Source organism: Mytilus galloprovincialis, chromosome 5 (assembly GCF_965363235.1).
Source record: "Mytilus galloprovincialis chromosome 5, xbMytGall1.hap1.1, whole genome shotgun sequence".
Classification (NCBI taxonomy): domain Eukaryota; kingdom Metazoa; phylum Mollusca; class Bivalvia; order Mytilida; family Mytilidae; genus Mytilus; species Mytilus galloprovincialis.
In genome coordinates this window covers 38,366,115-38,382,153 of record NC_134842.1, presented here as the reverse complement: position 1 = coordinate 38,382,153, position 16,039 = coordinate 38,366,115, and the positions used below count along the sequence as shown (strand labels likewise).

General features: G+C 30.0%; 1 protein-coding gene across 1 annotated transcript in view; it reads right to left on the bottom strand.

Moving 5' to 3' along the window:
• LOC143075771 (uncharacterized) overlaps window positions 1-15,592 on the bottom strand; it is an 85,797-nt gene extending 70,205 nt beyond the window's left edge. The window contains exons 1-8 of the mRNA XM_076251330.1: window positions 15,396-15,592; window positions 11,301-11,497; window positions 10,403-10,484; window positions 7,201-7,397; window positions 4,845-4,926; window positions 2,540-2,625; window positions 1,826-1,907; window positions 606-691 (exon numbers count right to left, since the gene is read on the bottom strand). Coding sequence (XP_076107445.1) covers window positions 606-691; window positions 1,826-1,907; window positions 2,540-2,625; window positions 4,845-4,926; window positions 7,201-7,397; window positions 10,403-10,484; window positions 11,301-11,495 — 810 coding nt within the window. The 5' untranslated portion in view covers window positions 11,496-11,497; window positions 15,396-15,592. The remainder of the gene's footprint in view (window positions 1-605; window positions 692-1,825; window positions 1,908-2,539; window positions 2,626-4,844; window positions 4,927-7,200; window positions 7,398-10,402; window positions 10,485-11,300; window positions 11,498-15,395) is intronic.
• Window positions 15,593-16,039: the final 447 nt, after the last annotated feature.

Sequence of the window (16,039 nt, the reverse complement as noted above, 5' to 3'; positions counted from 1 at the left end):
GTATACATTTTTAAAGCCCGACTCGGCTTTCGGGGAGTGTTTGCGGTGTTGTGTGTTGAAGATCCATTGGTGGCCTTCGGCTGTTCTCTGTTCTTTAGTCTGGTTGTTGTCTCTTTGACACATTCCCCGTTTACATTCTATCAATTTAATAAAATATATATAGGAGGATTCAACTAATTCCTCATTTATGTTCTTTTTTTAATTAAGGATCAGAATTCTTTGAAACCTATGGACGAAGTTATCTTTAAACTTATAAGAGGGGCAAAAGATACCAGAGGAACATTCAAAATCATGGATCGAAAAATAAACTGACAAAGCCATGGCTAAAAAAGAAAATAAGACAAACAGACGAATAATGATACATAAGACACAACATAGAAAACAAATCAATAAGCAACACGAACACCACCACAAACAGGGGTAATTTCATTTGCTCCGGTTGGGTAAGCATATCCTGTTCCACATGTAACACCTGTCGTACACATACACAATGGTACTTTGTTTTTAAAATTAAAATTAAGACGGCTTTGAATATTATATGGAAGATAATTTATAATAAGCAAAATTAATATAATAAATATTTGAATTTCAGATTCATTTCTAACCTCATCCACTGTTTGGAAGATTTCGTCTGCTGTTGTTTGATGTTCAAGTGGAGTTTCAGTTGACAAATTTGTTCCTGATTTGGTATCTGAAGATATATTGAAACTGTTCGTATCTGACAAACCTATTGTAATTTCTTGCTTTGCTTTGTTGACACCTTTTTATTACCTATATCACACCATTTATTTACTTAAATTAAGGCAACAGTAGTATACCGCTGTTCAAAATTCATAAATCGATAGAGAAAAAACAATCCGGGTAACAAACTAAAACAGAGGAAAACGTATCTTATATAATAGAACTACGACACAACAGATACACAACACCGAAACGTAACCCACACACAGAAATGAACTATAATGTAACAATAGCCATTTTCAGTCATATGTCACTTCTAACCATTGATACTAAGAACCAAAGAAAAAAGACAACTTGCACGTGAAAAGTAAGACGACACTACAAATTCAATATAAAAGTTGAAAATATTTTGTATACTTTAATGGCTAAGTAAATGGCTAAACTAATTTTATCAAAATCTTTAAAAATGAACTACTATTGAACGTTTGTTTTTCTGTAGTCTAATTTGTCAACAGCGTCTTCGTATGCAGTGACCATAACATGAAATCTTTTATAAGACCTTTCGCTATCGTACATCGCACGTTCGAGATGGAAAACCATGATAACAGGACAGGTATACAATTGTATAAAGAAATAGGTATACACTGATTTTATGAAAATTAAAACATATCAATTCACAAAGTTATTTAACAACGTTTATAACAAAGTTTAATTACAAAAATGGTATGCATGGAAGATAATGAAACATTAAAACGCATATCGTTCTACATAGTCTCATTAATATAAAAAAAGATGTGGTATGATTGCAAATAAGGCAACTCTCCACAAGAGACCAAATGACACGGTAATAAACAACTATAGGTCAACGTACGGCCTTTAACAATGAGAAAAGCCCATTCCGCATAGTAAGCTATACAAATTGTCGATTAAACTGTATGGATTCGTAAATATTAACAAAACGAGCACAGAGGAACTAGATTATCATTTATGCATTGCATTTTAGTTTGTTCTGTTACTCCGTTGTTGATTTTGTAGGGGGCTACTAACTTATTTAATCCGCCACATTCTGTTATGTAACGTCAGTTTTAGATGGACTTAAAGATATATTTATATAGAAAAATATGTATCTATGATATATATATACCTTCAGCATTTCGATCAGTTGTTTCCTGTTCATCCAATTGTGAGACGGCATCTACGACAGACGGTTGCTCTTGTACTTCTGTCTAATAAACAATTGAAACAAATCGCCTCTCTCATAAAGTAATAACAAATTATAACACATTTGTTGAGTTAGTGATAATGTATTAAAAAAATTAACGGAGTTTTGAACAAATACTGTATTGATATGTGATTTTTTTCAAATCATTGATTCTGACGCTGGATAAATGAAAAACATTAAAAGCATTTTCTTTCAGATTCTTTTGTTTTATTACATAAATTAAAAAACAAATTCTCTGAATGAGCGTTCGTTTGTATTTCATGAAGAATACTTGTCATTTTCACTCGCTGTCATATTTCTAAAACAAAGTCTACCAAGGGATTAGACAGAACTAATATCGAATATATTTGGCAAGTTATTCATAGCTGAAGTACCATATACTTCTTTATTAAATAATTACCTTCAATTTGTTTCCCCATTGTTTTTCAATATTTGTATAATTATATCATTGTCATTGATGGGACTGATATTTTGTAAAACAAACGACCACATTATGAATTCGTATAATTCAATCTTTTGACGCAGTTCTATTTTATCTACTGAACTGAGAAAGGAAATTATCAGTCACTAAGATCATAGGAAAGTTTCGTAAAATAGCGATACAATTGATTTATGAGTTTGTGAACTATTTCCTACCTCATCGACTGTTTGGTAGATTTCGTCTTCTGTTGGTGGTTGTGCAAGTGGAATTTCAGTTGACAAATTTGTTTGTGGTCTGGTATCTGAAGGTATATTGAAACTGTTCGTTTCTGACAAACGTATTGTAATTTCTTGCTTTGGCGTCACCTTTTTTTATTTCATATATTACACCATTTATTAACTTAATCATATGTTAATTCTAACCATTGATAATAAAAACTTCATTGTCCTGCCATTCTCTGCATACAAAGCCTACAGAGTATTTGTACTTCGTTGAGCATCTGAATTCGTTTTCCTCCGATTACGAAACCTACGAAAATTGGTATGATGAACCCATAGCACTTTAATGAACGAGTTTTACTATTTAAAACCCATATAAACTAGTTATCTTTTAACAGTCATGGGCATTACTTAAACAAGTAATTTTTTAAAGTAACTTATATAAGTAATTTTTGTTTATGAAAATAAAATAATTACTTAATAGAGTTATTTCAAATTTCAATAAAACATAGACTAAATGTAGTTTTGATGAGTTTTTACATAATTTCATATCATAAAGTTAATAATTTATTATATTTGAAAGGATTATAGAGATGAAGGGTTACTCTAAAAATTATGCCAAAAATATTACTCAAATAAGATATTTGATACATTTTTAATAAAATTAGTATTAAAACTTATTTAAGGAACATGTGTACTTGGTTTGGGTTACAAATTATAAATAACGTCAAGTCTTAATCAATTCACATGTATCTATCTATTTATATCAGTCTACCTTCAAGATTTTGGAGGAACATGATAATTTAATTGTCCCAAGATACCAATCTTTGACCAAGAAGCGTCGGTATGAAAGATAAGTGCGTCAGAAAGTTAAAGAGTGTTTCAGAAGGATTAGATTTAATATGTCAGGGGAAAAATAACCAGATGACTGTGAAAAATTGTTAAACCTAGTAAAATCTGTATTATTGGACACCTATAAAAATAATATTCAGAAAAGTTACTTATATAAGTAATATTTAAAATAGCCTCGTTTTCAACATTACTTGAATAGGTAATTTTAAATGTTACTTGTTTAAATAATGCCCCTGACTGTTTAACGTACTTATCAAAGGTACTAGGATTATAGTTTAGTACGCCAGACGCTCGTTTCGTCTACATAAGATTCACCAGTGACGCACATATTAAAGAACATTCTTCATTTGATAAAATCCTTAAAAAATGTTCTACTATTGAACTTTTATTTTTCATAAGACTGATTTGTCGACATCTTCATCGTATGCAGTGACCAAAACATGAAATATTTGAAACGAACAAAATCCATACGCATAGCAAGCTTTTACTAACCAGCACAAGTTCGTGATGAAAGGAAAGGTAAATAATCGTATACATAAATAAGTATAAACCGACTCTAGAATAATAAAAAATAATAATACAGTCACTGTTTTAACAAGGTTTATAGCAAAGTTTACTTAAAGACTGGGTGTGCAGGGAAAATATTGAACGAATAAAATGCGTATCGTTCCTCTATGTGTTTCGGCCATGTATCACCTTGACATGTGATCCAATGAATGTCATATAGTTTTCACTTATTTAAACGTACTAGTTATTTATGTGACTGTATCATACGATCCTTAATAATAGATACATGCATGTAGTTAATCTGCAATCAATTCTATTTGAATGCCTAATATTTATCATGTACTAGATTCAACTGACGTGGAAAGGTAATACTAGGCCATCAAAAGCTGAATTAGAAGTTCTGTATAGGTAGCCGAGTGGTCAAGACACATTTTTCATTGAGTCTGGCATTCAAAGAAAATTAACTTTTACTTATAACAGTACCGGTATACCATATCAAGTATAATGCAAGGTTGCATTTAGTACATTGTTACAGTTATATTAACACGAGAAGCCTTGATAACATCCACAACTTACATTTTTGTCAATATATACCTCCCTCGTTTGACATTTGACTAACAAAAGTTCTCAAAATCGTGTAAACATCATGTACATTGTATCTAGATACTGGATTATAAATCGAATTGCGATATAGTGATTGAGAGCAAGTTTTCTAAATATGAAAGATTTGGCCATATAGTCTTAAAGAAAACATATTATCATTTAACATGGCAATAAAGTATGGTCAAGTGTGTTTGATGGCAAACCTCTAACAGTTGTTTACCAATATCAAAATCTTTTACATAGTATCAGCCATAGATATATCAATAAGAAGGATGAGCTATGCTATGACTTTAAGATTTTATCAAGAAAAATATGAATATACAAAAATGTTATACAAAACCTTCAGCAGCAATATCAGCTGTTTCCTGTTCATCCAACTGTGATATGGCATCTTCGACAGACGGTTTTTCTTGTACTTCTGTCTAAAAAGATATTTGAAAAATATCGTTTTTCTCATAAAATTAATTACAAATTTACACTATTTTAACTTCAGATGTATATTTAAAAAAAAAATGGCAGTGTTAGTAATTTTACGCGGTATTAACAGTCAGGATTCTACTTCGTCAAAATTATCTCTCCAGTACGCCTGTTAATTTTCACAATCGTAGACTTTGAAGCCTTTGTAGGAATGACGCGCTGCCAATTTTGCTCTTGAAAACCGATAAATTTATCCGCATAGCACCATTACGATCCTTATATGTCAGTTGTATTTTAAAAGACAAATGTATATACTAGCTAATGAACATCAGTTAATGATCTTGTCTGCATTGATTCAACTTAAAACTATTGTCTAATCGGTTGTCAGGTGAAATTTTTGAAAATTCATAAACATTTAAAAATAATTCTAATTAAATATCTCATGGAAGGGCAGACTAGATGTTTTTAGTTGTTGAAGACTACAAACCTTAGTTATCACACACAAAAAATTTTTTTTTTCGAAGAAATGCATTTTCATCATCCAACTTGAAAGACTGTTGTCAAGTACTTTTAGTAAAAAATAGCTATTCGAACACACCTACTCTGTTGAATCATTAGATAGGTATTTCACTTGACTCATATATTTCATCTTTTAGTACTGTGATTGTTTTATGTTATAAAGTCAACCTGTAGCTTTGATATATAAAATTGATAGAATCTGAAGCGAGATGATGTATCCAATATTCTTGCTTTGTACGTTTTCAAGACAAAATATTCAACTCAAACACGCCCTGAAATTAAAAGGTGCACTCGATTTTCTCTTTTCAATACAATTGTTACCCATTTGTTAGAATTTTTTCTTGAGTCACATAATGGAAGGGCAGACACGAAAATTACTGAACTAATAGATTGCTATGTTCTCCGTCCGTGGTATTTTTTTTCTAAAAAAAATCGGAGGTTATGCATTTTCTACATCCAACTTGATAGATACCCATGTCGTCGACTTGATATCTAATTGTTCTGCTTAACTATGTAAAAGATAAATTGAAACCTTATGCAAATGGTGTTTTTAAAATAAAACACTTCGTAATTGAGAAGAAAATTGTCATTTTATTTGTTTCTATTAACTCTTATTTTTTTTGTTACTATAGTAAGCATTTATCGCCCTCTCTTACAAAGAGCTTCGATTCTTTTGTTCTATTTCAACCGGGTTTCCGCCTGCTAATGATATAAACAAGTTTTTTTCTTACACATTCTTTTGTTTAAGTACGAAAAAAAAGCCTGCAATATTCTGCAAATGAACGTTCGTCTACATTTCTTGCTGAGTTCTAGTCATTTTCACTGGCTGTCATATTTCTATAATAAAGTATCGCAAGGAACAAGGAAGAACTTATATTGGCCATATTTGGGTAGTTACTTATCGTTATAAGAGCTATTCACTTCTTTATTAAATACTTTCCTTTAATCTGTTTTTCCCTTTATTTGTTTCTTTATTAATATTTGTATTATTATATCATCGTCATTGATAGGACTGATAATTTATAAAACAAACATCTACATCATTAGTTCTAATCTCAATCTGTTTACACAGTTCTATTCAAATGCTTTTTGTTACGTATTTGCATAAGGTTGTAATTTGTAGATTTCTCCTGCTAAGTGTATTCATGAAAGAAAAAAATTCCCAAGCTGTCAATAATATATTACATTGACCTATAATGGTTTACTTTTATAAATTGTTATTTGGATGGAGAATTGTCTCATTGGCACTAACACCACATCTTCCTTTATCTATTTATCCTTTTTTGATAGCATCAATTTTTTACGATACAATATATAAATGTTACTCCATTACAATAACGGCAGCAGGTATGAACTGATTGTTTAAAAATTCAACAGAAAAGTAAGTAAGTTATCATATGAACGAATCAATTTCAACTTTTATTATTTGCAGATAACAATTTCCGAAGTATGTAAATCTATGAACTATGAAACATAAACTGAGATAGGTCTCAATCAATGATTTTTAAAAAGAAACCGAGTTGTTATTTTTTCCTTATGAATTATTCATATTAAATTACGTTATGATGTTCGAAAATCGTATAGTAGATCACAAAAATATGTTATAAAATTCGATAGTTTTAACAATAAACTGAATCATAAACACAGTAGTTACACATGGTGTTCGTCGAGTTTATTTCTATTTTCAAAAACAACATAACTCAAAGTTTTACCTTTTCATCGTAATTCGCATAAACAAATATGAATTAATTTAAACATACAGATTGTAAGCTTCTGGTTTCGGAGGGATCTGGTGTTTCAATTTGTATCTCTGTGGTTGTTTGGTCGAGTTGTTCTTCTGTTGCTTGATTGTATTCTGTCCAATTTAATTCTGCTCTTGCATCCTGAGATAAGATTAAACTGTTGTTGTCTGACAACGATTTTGTAATTTCTGGAGCTGGTGACACCTTGTTCATACCTGAAAAAGCACAATTAAAATGCTTTATTCCCTTTTCTTCATAACAAATTACAAAAATGCTGCTCTAGAATAAAAGAATAAACTGATAAAAAATGAAAGGTGTTTTAAAGATACATTTTACGTCAGCTTTATTCTGAAGGTATGCCTTCTATGGCAAAAATGCATTTATGGATATTGAATATATTTAAATTCAAAATAAAAAAAAATTAAAAATATACAATAAACATTCTTAACAGACAGTCCCTAAACAAATGGGAAATCAAAACTCAAACACATCAAACAAATGGATAAAATTGTCATATTCCCGACCTGCTACATTCATTTTTCTATGTAGAAAATGTTGGTTCTAACAAAATAAACATACAGTTTTAATTTCTTAGAATAATCAATAACAATCAAACACCCGCACAGAGAAAAGCGTAGGGTCAGTTATGCGGGTGAAATATAATTATGATGCATATTGACGACAGCATATCATGGAATGTCTGGAACATCAGTCATTATATTGAGGGTCCAATCTAAAATCATAACTGAAGTGTGCATTCTCTTAATTTTGTTTTGAGAAAACAACTTGTAAGGCTGGTTTATTTTATATTTATTATAAAGATTGAAAATATACAACATTATCTCAATTACCTAAATACATTTAAATTTGGTGTTTTTTTAGGATGAAAACAACAATTGAAATGATTGTGGTCATAAATTTGAATAACTTGGATATCTGTCTGTGTCTCTTCTTTTTTTTAAATAGCATAAGAAGAATCAAATAGACGATCTTAACAGCTGGTTCGATATATATAGATAGCACACAATGTCTGCCAAATAGCTGTTTTTCCAGATTTCTTACAAAACAGTCACCAAGACTTATAGACAAGACTTTTAATCTTTGAATATCTCACTAATATCCCTAACTACCTATATCTCAATTCGCGATAAAATTTATTACATACGTTCCATAACATTAACCAAGATTTCGACAATTAAAGTCCTAGTTGTCAACATTAGCCCCGAGTATTGTCTTCTTTGTTATAATTTCACTTTAAAATTCTACATAGGTTGCATCTTGTCAATACAGCTGTTTCACAAACCACGCCTTTGTGTCGAAATTTAATGATAACAAATATTTTGTTTTGTTTACCATCTTGTCGCCAGATACTTGTAAGATCTTTAGACTTCATCTCATAGAGACAAGAGCTTGAGAATTTTACCAGTATAATTACAATAGCGGCAAAATTAACTTCTAAGGAAGACCAAACGGGAAAGACCAAAATCTCTATCTATATAATAGTCTAATAAGATTTTAAGGAGTTTAAGGTATATACATGTTGATCACATGTTGGTGAGAGATCATATCCCGTACAAAATGAATACCAGATGCAAAAAAAAAAAAGAGTTGTATATGTACGACAAACAGGCGATTCTCTGTATCAAAAAGTGTTATTAAACTTTTATAAAGAAAACCAAACAAAACAGATGACCAAGTAGCAAACCATTCAATGCAAATCTAAAAGTCATTGCAAAAGAAAGAGAATTTGGCACAAACATCAACCGAATGACCAACAGAAAAAACCTTTTGGATTAAAAAAAATAAAATATTTGAAGCTGACGGATTGACGACTAAGCACGAACGATATATGTAGTAAAAAATTTAAACGAAGAAATAAAAAAGTTTTTTGTGATGTAATGTATCTTAGCAATGTAATTGTTGTTTCAATTAATAAAATGTTTAAGATATTTAGCTAATCTTCTATCGTGTCCATCTTCATGTATAGTATATTATATATTGTATTACATTCATCGAGTTGATTCTAGGTAACCAAGTTGTCTAGAGCGATGGACAAAGTGCATGTGGTGCTTGTATATATCATTAGATTGAACGCAAATACCGGCGAGGGAAAAACAAAATTTACAGTTTTAACAATTGGGTGGTGATATTTATAGTAATTATATATATACTATGTGCTTTCAGTCATGTATAACCTTCACTTGTGTTCAAAGCATGGATCTGTCATAGAGTTGTGACTTGTTTAGAAGTACTATTTATTTCTGTAACTGAATCATACGATCCTTTATAATAGATATTCAATCTAAATGACTAATTTATTAAGTACTGTGTTATGTTACAACTCTGGAATTTACTGACAAGGAAACATTATGCCAGCTGAACTGTTAGTTCAGTCTAGGTAGCCGAGTGGCCAAGAGCTCTCGACACATTTTTCATTGAGTCTGACATTGAAAGAAAAATCGGCTATTTTTACTTGAAACAGTACCGGTATATTAAATCAATTATACTGATGGGTGGCTTTGTGTACATTGTTACAGTAATTTTTACACAAGAAGACTCGATAACATCGCCAACTTACAATTTTTTTTATCTATTGCCACCGTTTGACATTTGGTAATTATCTCCAACAGTGATTGCATTATCGTGGTATTTGACTTTAAAGACAATGACACCATCTCCTTACACCTTATAATCGTGGGAAGGACATAGTGAACAAATATACAGTCAATTTCATGGGCTGGGAGGAATAAAAAAGGAGCAAAGAGTAACAAAAATTCTCACAATCATATAAACATTATGTACACTGTATCTAGATAAACAAAATATAAAGTGATTTGCGATATGGTTTTGGGGAGCATTTTTTTCTAAAAATGACGCCTTAGCTATATAGTCCTAACATAATATAGATATAGGAAGATGTGGTGTGAGTGCCAATGAGACAACTCTCCATACAAATAACAATTTAAAAAGTAAACCATTATAGGTTAAAGTACGGCCTTCAACACGGAGCCTTAGCTAGTATATTATGGTCAAGTGTGTTTAATGGCAAACCTTTATAAGTTAATATAGTTGTTTACAAAGATTCAAAAACTGGTACATAGTATCAATCTTTGTTCAAATTGACGCTTTACAGATATCGACAAGAAGGATGAGTTATGGATGAACTAAAAGATATATTTACATGTATATAGAAGAATATGTTTATATGCTATACATATACCTTCAGTATTAATATCAGTGGTTTCTTGTTCATCCAACTGTGAAATGACATCCTCGACAGACGGTTGCTCTTGTTCTTCCGTCTAATAAAACATTTGAAATATATAGTCTTTCTCATAAAATTTCTTTAACTTTAAATGTATAGGATATAACACATGTGTAGTGTTTGTGATTTGTAAAATTCAAAAAGATAAAGGAGCTTTAAACACTTATTGTATTGATAAGTGTTCTTTTCAAACGCTGGATTAAAAGACTGATCATAAACTCTTATCATTCAATCTGTTAACACAGTTCTATTCGTATGCTCTTTGTGTGACATATAACCATTATGTTGTAATTTGTAAATTTTCTCCTCCTAAGAGATTTTTTTTTATAATAGAACATAAATAAAGTAAAACTTTAAGCATAAATTGAATAGAAAAAATCAAAAAATTTAATTCAATTACAATAATGACAGTAGGTATGAACTGGTTGTTTCACAATTCAACAGAAAAAATACCAAAAACATTGTTATCATATAAACGAATCACATTTTCAATATTAATTTTATTTGCAGATAACAATTTCTGAAGTACTCTATGATTTATGAAACATATATTGATCAAGGTCTATATCGATTATTTTCAAAAGTCTGATTTGTTATTTTTGACAATTTATGACCCATTCATCTAAAACTACGTTATGTCTTTCGAAAATCATATAGTAGATCAGCAAAGTATATTCTAAAATTATAATCGGTTTTGAAATTCTATAGTTTTAACACTTCGCTGAATCATAAACAACGCAGTAATCCATGGTTTATGTCGAGTTTATTTTTGTTTTCAAAAAGAACATAATTAAAAGTTTTATCTTTTCTTCGTTATTCGCACAAGACAAAATAGGAATTAATTCAAACATACAGATTGTAAACTTCTAGTTTCGGAGGTATCAGGTGTATCATTTTGTATCTCTGTGGTTGTTTGGTCGAGTTGTTCCTGTGTAGCTGGATTGTCGTCTGCCAAATTTGTTTCGGATCTTGCATCCTGAGCTAAGATTAAACTGCTGGTTTCTGACAAATATTTTACAACTTCTGGAGCTGGTGATACCTTGTTCATACCTAAAAAGGCACAATTAAAAAACTATATTCCCCCCTTTTTTTTGAATTATTTCAAATTACAAAATGATTTTCCGAAAAAAATAGAATTGTACTAATAAATAGAATGAAAGTTATTTTAAAGATATCTTTTGCGTCAGCTATATTTTCAAATTATGCAATTAATGGTCAAAAATGCATTGATTGATTTTGGTTAAATATATATTGATATTCAAAAGTTGAATAACAAAGCTTACTCAAGGAATATTCTAAACGAAAAGTCCCTAAACAAATGACAAATAAAAAATTTCAACACATCACACGAATAGATAACAATTGTCATAATCCTGAGCAGGTATAGACATTTTCTTATGTAGAAAAGATTGGTTCACACCTGTTTTTTTCAGCAAACTAAATCTTTCACTTGTATGACAGTCGCATAAAATTCTATTAAATTCACAACGATGTGTGAATAAAACAAACAGAAAACAAACGCATAGAAAAAAGCATAGGGTCAATTGAAGGCTTCAACTATGAGGGTGTAATATAGTGAAGTTACATATTGACGACAGAATATTCTACTACTACACAAGTTATTTTAAGTTAAGGGTCAAAGTTAGTTTCACAAATGAAGAGTGCATTTTCTTAAACAGAGTTGATTAAACAACGTCTTATGCTAGCATATTTTAGATTCATTCTGAAGATTGAAAATATACCAACATATTTTGAAGAGTGCATTAAATTTTAATTACCAAAATTAATTTTGAATTTGGTGTACATCTGGGAGGAAAACAACAATAGAAATATTTCTGGTCCTTAATGAAAAAAACTTTGATATCTGTGTCTAATCTTTGTTAAAATAGCAAAGAATGTTTAATGAGAAGAATCGAATAGACGATCTAAAAAGATGGTTCGATATATTTTCAAACATTTATTGACCAACATGGTTTTTTTATATTCAATTTTAACCTTGTAATTTACAGTAACCTATCCATGTTAACTGAATGTAAATATCCGTTTTCTCAGATTTCTTACAAAACACTTACCAAGACTTAAACAACATATGCCGAAATTTGCAATTATAGTTATTACATACGTTCCATATCATTACCCAAGAATTTGAAGTCCTTAATGTCAACACTAGTCACAAGTATTGTCTTTTGGCTTATAATTCACTTTAACTTCTATATGGGTTGCACTTTGTCAATACAGCTGTTCCACAAACCACGCCTCTCTTGTGGAGAAATTTTTAAATGTTCAAAGATATTTGGTTTTGTTTACCTCCTTGTCACCAGGTACATGTATGTTATTTACTCCTAAACTAGTAGAGACAGAACTTGGGAATATTACCGGTATAAATACACATAGCGGCGATAAGGCCCTTATTTGGCCCAAAAATTACTGCAAATTTACAAGTTTTCATACATATTTTCAAATTACTGAAAAGTATCTAAGGTAAAAAGTATTCAGAAAAACCAAACAATTTGGGACATTGAACAAGTTACCATGGCAACAAATCATGACTTAATATGCATATTTTGTAAAATTTCGTGATTTTCCTTGTTTTTCATCAAATTTTTAAGTATATTTTAGATTGAAAAAGTATGTGCGCACCCAAGAAACAACTTTATATTTGGTGAGATTTTGTCAATAGTTATAATAAAGCTTCTGTTAAATTATTTTGTTGTTTCTTGGCTGCGCACGATGTTTCCACAACAGAAATAAAGATAGAAAACTGCAGAAATTCTGCATTTTTCATCGTTTTTGTGAAAGCAGTACATTTTATGACGTAAATGTGACGTCATCAAATAACAATCTTAATGTTTTTCATTTATATTTCTTGACCCTATGCATTTCTAAACATTATGTGCCAATTTGAAAAAGTGATCAAGCATTTTATTTTCTTGGGCCAAAACCAGGCCTTAATGCCCCTACTCTAATTCTAAGGAAGACGAACAGTGAAGGAAGGGGTATTGCAAAAACGATATATATATATTCGTATTATAAGTTTGAACTCATAGGAGTTCGTTGATTAAATGACTCACAGCCCTCGGCTTTGAACTTTTAAAAAAAGTAGTTCATAAAAACATTCCATTCTAGTATAATTGGAAATTACACTGTTTAGTAGTACATAAAAGAGGGCTGAAAGATACCAGAGGGACATTCAAACTTATAGATAGATAAATACTGACAACGCCATGACTTAAATAGAAAAAGACAAACAGACAAATAATAGTACACAAGACACAAAATAGAAAATAAAAGACTAAGCAACACAATCCCCACCAAAACTAGTTGTGATCTGAGGTGTTCAGGAATACTATACAGATACTGCTCCACAATAGGCACCCTTCCTATTGCTCATGTTATTACTAACCAGATAAATAGAATAATTTGGTATGTCACATTCGTGAAAAGGGAACGGGATTGTAGTTACGACATAAGCAAACAATGTAAACTTAATTCAGATAAAGGTAGTATACCTGTGTTCAAAGATATAAATCGATTGAGAGAAACAAAATCAGAGGTACAAACTAAAACCAAGGGTACGACATATAAAGTTGATGGCATTCGACAGATGACATGAGTGGTCCTGCAGATTACAACTTACTTAATCAAACATAATTTGGCACAAATGATTATCATTATTATTCAAATTTAAATACCAAAATTGTAAAATATTCTATTTTTATACAAATATCATAATAAGTATCATTTTATAAGAACTAATTTTTTTTAACGAAAAAGAGAAATAGGATCCGGAGCCTCTTAAATGTCTAATGCAAACTACAAAACGCATAAATTCTAAAAAGCTCTACTGCATATCTTTTTTATCAGTAATTAAAAGAATCACCAGAGAGTGTCATCGTACAAAGAATTTTAAAGACGTGGTTGTAAAAAATTAATGGAATACATCAAATGCTTTATTGAATACACATTCAATGTGTGTATCAAGAGATATTTATCGATATTAATATTGCAATTCAAGTATATGAAAAGAAACAAAAACTTAGGTAATTTTATTTTGACAGTTGGGAGATTAAACTCGAAAAGTAACACTTTACAGTCAAGTTAAGATGGCTCTTATATGCCTGTCAAAAACGCCATTAATTGCCGAATGTTACTAAATTTTTTACCCCCTACGACTTAGCAATTAAATTTTTTACTGTTTCTTATGCTCATTTAATTGTAGTTTTAATAATGTCATGTAAGCGGGATGATTATATAGCCATTAAACCAGACCCAAGCCAACATTTTTTTTAAATGTCCGGTACCATGTGAGGAATGTGGCAGTTGTTATCAAATATTTCGTTGCTATGTGTGTTGGTTTTACGTTTAATTTTTGCTGTACTTTGATGTTTCCGTTCTTCCGTTGTTTCTATCATAAATTTGATTTGTTTATGTCAGTTATAGTTTATTTTCTCCTTATTGATTTATGACTGTTGCCTTAAACCTCTTTATTTAAAGTTGAAAATTAAGTCACACCGTTTATTAATTTTTTTCTCGTTTTGCATTTTATGCGCCACGTATTGACCTTGCTAGGCAGTGATGAATCATAGTAAATATTACATTTTTCTTTTCGAAATAGACATTGATTGTTTTTTATAATATCATGTTTTGCACTGTTGGAACAGTATTTATAATAATAAATAAATGTCGATTGTTGTAACAAAGGTGCTGTATATTTTAATTGCTGTTTAAAGAATAAGCAGATTTCGATATTTATCAATAGATGAAAATTAAATTAAATTATAATGCATGTAAACTTGCAGTTACCCGTACATATTACATTACTTATGTTTAATTATTGCAAACTAATTGCCCTAAAAGTATATATAGGAAGTTTTACATACAAATTAAGGTGCCGCTATATATGCACTTGATATAGATAAGTTATGAATAAAAAGGATTTTGTACTTACTTTTTGTAAATTGTTACATCGGTCTCAACATTAAAAAGCTCGACTCAGTTGTAAGTAAAATCAGCAAGTTAAAACACATCTTTGAAGGTTTTAAATAAATCGTATTTTAAACGGAATACATATCTTTCCGAAAATCCTATGATATTTGTTGACAATAAAAAAATCAATACGAATATTTAAAGTTCACATGAAGTGCATTTAACTATAAATCTTTTGAAGACATACGTATATGCTACTTCAAATAATTAATATTCTATTGATACGCATATTGATTTTGAAATCATTATGGATTTTTTTCCATTCCTCTATATTAAAGTTAAAATGAAAATGTTTTACATCAATTTTTTAACACAGTCACGTTGTAAATTTTGAATGTTGCATCTCACCTGACATTGAATCAATTTAATTATAAACTCACAGTAAATGAATATATAAATATAACATATAAATCATAAGCTTAAGAGCATGATTGTTGTAATATTAAGTATCTCTGATGTTCATGGAATTTTCTTTTCCAAATTAAATAGAAGAAAATTGTTTGTCTCGTCATGATATATTTAATCTCAAATAGTCAGACTTCTAAAAATGTGTATCTGATACAAATTACATTAATACATGGCAAATTTTTAGTATTTACCTTACCT